This window comes from Simochromis diagramma, unplaced genomic scaffold (genome assembly GCF_900408965.1).
Source record: "Simochromis diagramma unplaced genomic scaffold, fSimDia1.1 OVJJ01000247.1, whole genome shotgun sequence".
Taxonomy (NCBI): Eukaryota; Metazoa; Chordata; class Actinopteri; order Cichliformes; family Cichlidae; genus Simochromis; species Simochromis diagramma.
In genome coordinates, this window is record NW_024386949.1 from 487,741 (window position 1) to 495,102 (window position 7,362).

Sequence of the window (7,362 nt, forward strand, 5' to 3'; positions counted from 1 at the left end):
CCTTTGAGATTTTTTGTATAATGAGAATCTTTATAGTTTTCCCCTGTAATAAAGTGACTCTGTTGGCACTTGAACCCACAAGCTTTGAATTGCATCTGAAGAAAATCATTAGAAGTCTAATGCTCTATCCATTGCGCCACAAAGCCTGCTGAATGCTGGGTGTTGGGTCAGTAAGCAAACCTGCAAAACTCAACCCAGAATCTCCAAATCATTCGATTGTAATCTTAAACCTTCCTATAAGTAAACTTCAATTTAATTTCAAGCTGGAAATTAGAGTCCATAAAAGCAGTTATGACTGAAAAATAAATGGCAGAAGAATTGGAGAAAAACAGGCCCTTGAATGGCAGCCTCTGATGGGACTAAGACCTACAAACTTTGAATTAGAGCTCAACTGCCAACTGGCAACACATGAAAGACTACCATTAAAGTTCATTCTGTGTTTAGTGAACCTGAATAACTAACCAATTTGGTGGTTACACAGTCCCAGTTGATCAAGATGCTTCATGCTGGGATGACTAAAATCACACTGGCCAGTAGCTAAGATGTAGCAGCACTTGGTCTATAACAAAGGTTCTCCACACACTTTAATAAAGTGGCTCTGGTGGGATTTGAACCCACACACTTTGAATTGCATCTGACATGATCTAGCTAGAAAGCCAATGCGCTATCCATTGTACCACAGAGTCTGCTTGAGTCACTGTTGCTTTCAGTTCAAGTCTGTTCATACATTAACAATAGTAGCTCAGGAAATTGGGTTTTGTAATGGCAGTTAGTTAAGAAAGTTATATGGTAGAGCCTGACTCTTGTGGCCGTCAACCCCACGAGCTTTCGATTACATCTTGACTCTTTGCCAGTCCAATGTGGCCACCACATAAACACAAGACTATTCTAATGTTTATCACAGACCATTTGAAGACCTGAAGAACATTGTTTTGTTTTTTTTATTTTCCAGTCAGTCTCATATGGTTAGTATTCTTGTTATTGTCCAGATTCGATCTCGAGGTTCCAGGTTGAACATTATCATAGTTGCTGAAGGTGCAACTGACCGACAAGGACAACACATTACCTCTGATTTTGTAAAGGATGTAAGTAGAGCTGTGTTTCAGACTGACACGGAGGGGAACCAGAAGCTGGACCAGCTGGTGGATATAAACATGAAAATGAAAAGCTACAGCAGAGCAACCTTTCTGTTTTGAATCCAAACATTTGCCACATGCCACACACATAGGAAAGGTTTCATTGTGATATTATAGACATTCATGTTTCGGTGTCATGGTTTCTTTAGCGCAGTAGACACTGACATTGAATGACTCAAAACTCAAGAAGTTTATTGTCATTTCATATTGTGTTACCCAGCCTGAAACGAAATACTGTTTCTCACCAGCCTCTGCAGTGCAAAAAGCAATACAGTTTAAAAAGAATAAATACAGTTTAAAATGATCTGATGTCTTAAAAAGTTTTTAAATAAAAGGGAAATATGGTGTTATAAAGTGTACCCTGTAGTGCAGCTGATTGACTGTTGATGGCACTAAATGTATATTTCAGCCAAATTACAGCAAAGAGCAAAGAGAAAGCCTACCAAACAAAAAGAAATTCCTAAATTTAAAGTTTTCAACAAATTCAAAATTGTCTTTTAGAAATGTTTTATGAGAAAGGACCAAATATGTGAACACTGCATGTAAACTGAGCTGTAAATAAAATAAGGTTCTGCAGTCAACTTTAAACTAACCCTGCTGGCTAACAGCAATAGTATAAGTAAATTATTGATGTATCTCTACAGCACACTGCTTTTCATGACCAGTTAACTTCACATATGAAGCTTCTCCCAAATTGTGGCAAACGTCTGCTGATGAAGGGCAACCTGTTGGTGCTCTTTGGAAACGCAAAGGTCTCTCAGTAATTAGCGCTCAGACTTATCCTACATTACTGGTTCCAGCTTTTGGCAATGCAAAACATTTTCTGTCATGTTTTAAACTGCCTTTGCTTGTTTATATCCCTCTAGAATCGTGCTGATAAGAAAAGGCTGAACATTATTATTGTAGCCGAGGGTGCCATAGATCGCCACAACAAATCAATAACCCCCGATTATATCAAGGATGTAAGTACGGTCACGAAGCCTGGCCGATACACGGAGCCACAAATTCTCCCTCGGAAGCATGGGCCACTGTCTTTCGTGGTTTGGATGTTGGTTTCCTTCACCATGGGAACACACCATTTCGTGTCCTGTATGCTGTTGTATTTCGTTCTTTTTTACACATTTCATTTGGCATGTTCATATATCCATTTATGAACCATTTATGGATGAGCTGTACGGTTCTCTTTGCACCCTGTATTTTGCTTTATGCCTGTTCACTTTGCATGTGTATTACATGACAGGAGATGTTTTGCATGATTTCTCCTTCTTATTTTTTTTCTTTTGGCATGTCTTTTCTTGTTATTGTATGTTCCTACCAATGTTCTTGTTTATTTTTAAGATGCTATATAATCCTGCTTTATATAATATTACATTGACACTACATATTTAGTAGAAATATGATCACATTCTTCAGAAATTTGGAATTTTTTAAAGTGAAATCCTAAATGTTTTTTATACATATATTGTATTTAACTGGAATGGCATATATTTTTAAGCCCTTTATCCCAACTAATAATTCATGTTTACTATTCAAAACCAGCTGGTAGTGCGCCGCCTGGGTTTTGACACCAGGGTTACTATCTTGGGCCATGTGCAGAGAGGTGGAACACCCTCAGCGTTTGACAGAATCCTGGTAAATAGCAATCAATAAATAAGACTCATATCATGGATTGGTGAAAGTCAAAAAAAAAAAAAGTTCTGTGCTCATTACTTCCCTCTGAATGAACTTTAATCTTTGCAGGCAAGCCGCATGGGTGTGGAGGCAGTGCTAGCATTACTGGAGGCATCTACAAACACCCCGGCCTGCGTCGTGTCTCTGGTTGGCAACCAGGCTGTTCGACTGCCACTTATGGAGTGTGTTCAGATGGTAAGTATGTTTGTTTTAGAGACAGATATGAGATTGTTAGGTTTTATAATAAAGGTCAAAGGTCCATCATCAGAATCAGAATCTTTCCACTAGAGGAAACTGTTTTGTTGAAGAGATGTGGCTAGAATTTAGAAAGAGATGAATTTTGGAAAACAAAAATACAACAATAGCCTCAAGTTATATTGGTCTTTTCACTTGTCCTAATCTTCTTTCGTAGCAGGAGTCACACAGAATTATGTGTAAAGGCGACTCTGGTGGAACTTGAATTTTTGAATTGCATCTGAAGGGAACCACTAGAAGTACAATACACAAAGCCCAATGAATGACTAAATTCATGCTGGAAAAAAACTGAGATTTTGGTGTAGCAGGAACCTTGAACAAGGGGAAGTTCAAGGTTCTGTGCTGTGGATTCTATGCTTAGTAAAGTTGAGGCTTTCGTTGCGCCACAGAGCCTACAAAGCCATGTCTTGATGACCCAGAATGTGGCGTAGAATTCACGTGGGTGATGTGAACATCCCTAGAAACCCCATTCTGAGTACATCCTTTACAGATGCGCATTTGTGTGCAACCTGGACCTTCTCTGCTTTGCAAAGAATTCAAGGGAAATAAAATCCCTCAAGAAACAATGAATGCACAATGAAAGCCTCAAATTTACTAAGCACAGAATCCACAGCACAGAACCTTGAACAAGGGGAAAACCTTGTTCAAGGTTCCTGCTACACCAAAATCTCAGTTTTTTTCCAGCATGAATTTAGTCATTCATTGGGCTTTGTGTATTGTACTTCTTGAGTTAGTGATTCTGGTGGAACGCAAACCTAGAAAATTACATCAACAGCAAACTCAACTGTATTTAAATGACAGCCATATGCTACTACAAGTAGTGTGGATTCTGTGCTTTGTAAACTTGAGGCTTTCATTTCCTGGTGGTAGTAACAGATTTTCAGTTGACCAAAGAACTTTGTTTGGATGACTACAATCGAGCTGGTCAAAAACTAAGATTTTTGTGTAGCAGGAACCTTCAATAAAGTTGTCCCTTTAAATGAGCGACTCTGGTGGGACTCGAACCCACAACCTTTGAATTGCCTCTGATGGGATCCACTAGAAGTCCAACGCTCTATCCATTGCGCCACAGAGCCTACAAAGCCAAGTCTTGATGACCCAGAATGTGGCGTAGAATTCACGTAGGTGATGTGAACGTCCCTAGAAACCCCATTCTGAGTACCTACTGTTCAGATGCGCATTTGTGTGCAACCTGAATCTTCTCTGCTTTGCAAAGAATTCAAGGGAAATAAAAACCCTCTTGAGTTAGTGATTCTGGTGGAACGCAAACCTAGAAAATTACATCAACAGCAAAAATAATCCCTCGTTTTTTTTCTGCAGGTACCTCAGTCCTGGTCAGAAGACGTGTGGCGTTGCCATTCTGGGCCCGGAGAATGATGTTATTAAAAAAGATCCTTCATGGATTATAAAATAGGACTGTCAGTAGATATTTTCAAAGTGGTCATCCAAAGAACAAGTGTCATCTCAGAAATGTTTTAAATGGTGGCAAAAAGAAAGCTGAACCGCACAAAAGAAAGAGGAAGAAAGTTACCTAATCAGTGTCTGCCATTTGAAATACTTGTATGACTGCCTATTCATATTCTGTTATGTACATATTAGAATTAAATGCTGCATCATGACATTGGAATACAAAATCTGTCATTGGTGAGTCATTAAAACACTTTATTCCTGGGGGAAAGAAATTAGTTTCCCCAAATATTGACTTAATTGGTCCAGTATTTAAGATATTTGTGTAATATTTCTGCCTGGGCTCAAATACTTTAAAGGTAGTTTTAACAGTAGGCAGCACAGTGGCTAGCACTGTTGCCGCACAGCAAGAAGGTTCTGCGTTCAATTCCACCATCAGGCCGGGGTCTTTCTGTGTGGAGTTTGCATGTTCTCCCCGTGTCTGCGTGGGTTCCCTCCGGGTACTCCGGCTTCCTCCCACCGTCCAAAGACATGCAGCTTATGGGGATAGGTTAATTGGATAATCCAAATTGCCACTAGGTGTGAATGTGAGTGTGAATGGTTGTCTGTCGTTGTGCGTTAGCCCTGCAACAGACTGGCGACCTGTCCAGGGTGTACCCTGTCTCTCGCCCCATGACAGCTGGGATAGGCTCCAGCGCCCCCCGCGACCCTGAAAAGGATAAGCGGAAGCGAATGGATGGATGGATGGATGGTCTCGTTCCACAATCAGTGTCCCCATTGTCCTGGTAATTTACTGTTTTTTACAGAATTACTTCCTGCCAGAGTACTTGAACCTAAGTAAATCTCATGGTTCTGCTAGTTACTGCTTTACCAAGGTGGCTGCAGATATTTTGAAGCCCCTGTCTAAATGAATGGATAGAAGTTATACTGGTGTCTGTGTGAAGTTGCACAACATTACGGTTTAATTTATGACCTCAATCCAACAATCAACATCTCAGGCTCCTCCCATCAAACAAATACAAAGAGCCAACCACATAAAAGTGAGATACAATAACACAAAACAGTTACCGTTTCAACACAATAAATGCTTTATTACTCTGTGAAAGAACACGTCACACTGCCAGCACATAAATGTTGCGTAGTCTCAGACACTCTCCGTCTCACTGAGGAGCTACAGCAACAGCCAATTGGACCCTACTTACAGATAACCACTACAAGATGCCAGACACAACGCCCAGGGTGGATACAAAAAGCAAAGGCAACAACACAACAAACACACAATTAGCAGGTGACAGGACACACAACCAGCTCGTCCCAAAACCCCCAGAAGAAAAAAATCCTTCAAGTTTCAACATTTTATAATCAACCTGGCCAACATGCTTGAAGTGCGGCACTGAAAGCATGTGATCCTCGTGAAATATATTCTCTCTGTATAAGCAGCTTTAGGGGGTCGTATTAAATATGGGGCTCAAAGTGCAGTACAAGGTAAAGGTGACAAAAGCCGGATTTCAGCCAAGCTGTGTTTACACAACATTTGCTCAGCTACATATCTTCAAGTAATAAAATTAGATATAGCTACTCTTTAGGGGATAAAATCTAAATACTTATACAGTACATAATGAACAGGGTCCATGTATGTGTGTTTACTTATATAATACTTTTAGGGATCTATAAAATAAAATATTAGCGCTGCTAGGAAGTTCATACTACTTAATAAAATCTCAAATCCCATGACCCATAATATAGAATCCCCTCTGAAAAGTGCCGTGACTTTACCATTCAATAGAGCTTTTAAAATAACCTATCTTTTATAATCTACCTTAACGTATTTGCAGTCAGTCAGCAGCTGATCAGTCAGTGAGTGAGTAGCCGTCACTGTTTTGTGAAGCTGTTGTCCTGTTGAAGTGAAGCTCTGCGTGTGGAAGTGAGGCGGTTCAGATGGCCGTTGAGGTGTTGCTGTCTTTGGGTCGGACCCGCGTCACGTGTTCCAGCTGCCCGGAGTCGGACACGTCATAGCTTGTCTTATACTTGGCCAGGATTTTCATTAGAGGACGGAGCTTCAGCCACCACTGCTCCTTAGGGATCCTGTGACTGAAAGTAGAGAATAGACGAATGTTCTCTACACTATTTCTTAACCACAGAGATCTTTAAAGCAAGATTAAAACAAAAAGCCTGGGACCGCTGCTTCAGAGAATTTTAGGGGAATTGGGTCAGAATATTTTCCAGGTTTGTTCTTAATAATCTGGTTCAGATGCATTAGCACTACCTTTTGTTTTTAGCTATATTAAAGATCTTCTAATGGTCCTCTAAAACATTTTTCCTCTCACACAGTAAGTAAGCTCAGCTTGTGAGCTTACTTACTCAGGGTTGTGAGCTGCACTGCTACAGATATTAAACAATCTTCTTACACAAAGTCTGTCTCGTCCCGGAGCTGCGCCACAGGCTGAAAGACCAGAGTTCTGCGACGCATCCCCAGCAGGCATGCGGTCTCCTCCGAGTTCGCAAACACTCTCCCTGCAACGAAGAGAAGCATCAGCTTTTGTAACTGCGGCAAAGCAATTTCACACCTAAATGTTCTGCATCCTCGCTGGAATCAAGTGTCACATATATGTGCTTGCCTCCTTTGTAGGACTCCTTGAGTGTCCGGGTGATCCACTGCATGGCTTTGGCTGCAATTTTGGTACCAAAGTTTCTGTCAAAGGGAGATGGAGCTCCTCCCTGACATGGAAAAAAAGTCATATTTATTCAAAATAAGGGCATTACATATAAAATATCACAAGTCTAGTATCTAAAATAATGTTAAGTGCACTTTTCTGTTACACTATAACTCTTAATTTTGATCACTTACAATCACTAGTTTAGCAACATAACTCTACACAGTAATGTCTGCAAT

The 7,362-nt window shown here is 40.4% G+C and overlaps 2 protein-coding genes and 1 non-coding gene across 5 annotated transcripts in view; 1 reads left to right on the forward strand and 2 right to left on the reverse strand.

Moving 5' to 3' along the window:
- Positions 1-7,362, forward strand: part of LOC120737676 (ATP-dependent 6-phosphofructokinase, platelet type-like) — a 35,165-nt gene that overhangs the window by 9,641 nt on the left and 18,162 nt on the right. Inside the window, exons 8-10 of one of the 3 annotated variants that reach the window (XM_040038515.1) lie at positions 990-1,085; positions 2,676-2,768; positions 2,877-3,002. In XM_040038515.1, coding sequence (XP_039894449.1) covers positions 990-1,085; positions 2,676-2,768; positions 2,877-3,002 — 315 coding nt within the window. Of the gene's footprint in view, positions 1-989; positions 2,099-2,675; positions 2,769-2,876; positions 3,003-7,362 lie in introns of those variants that run through there. The other 2 variants (XM_040038514.1, XR_005696806.1) reach the window with 2 other exon arrangements.
- Positions 4,047-4,138, reverse strand: trnar-ucu. Its single transcript is given in 2 exon segments — positions 4,047-4,082; positions 4,102-4,138. It is a non-coding gene; the product is annotated as a tRNA-Arg (tRNA).
- On the reverse strand, positions 5,534-7,341 carry LOC120737678 (ATP-dependent 6-phosphofructokinase, muscle type-like). The gene is made up of 3 exons (XM_040038519.1): positions 7,088-7,341; positions 6,878-6,983; positions 5,534-6,560 (listed from the first exon to the last, which is right to left on the reverse strand). The coding sequence occupies exons 1-3, from the start codon at positions 7,206-7,208 to the stop codon at positions 6,404-6,406; spliced, it is 384 nt and encodes a 127-aa protein (XP_039894453.1). The 5' UTR covers positions 7,209-7,341; the 3' UTR covers positions 5,534-6,403.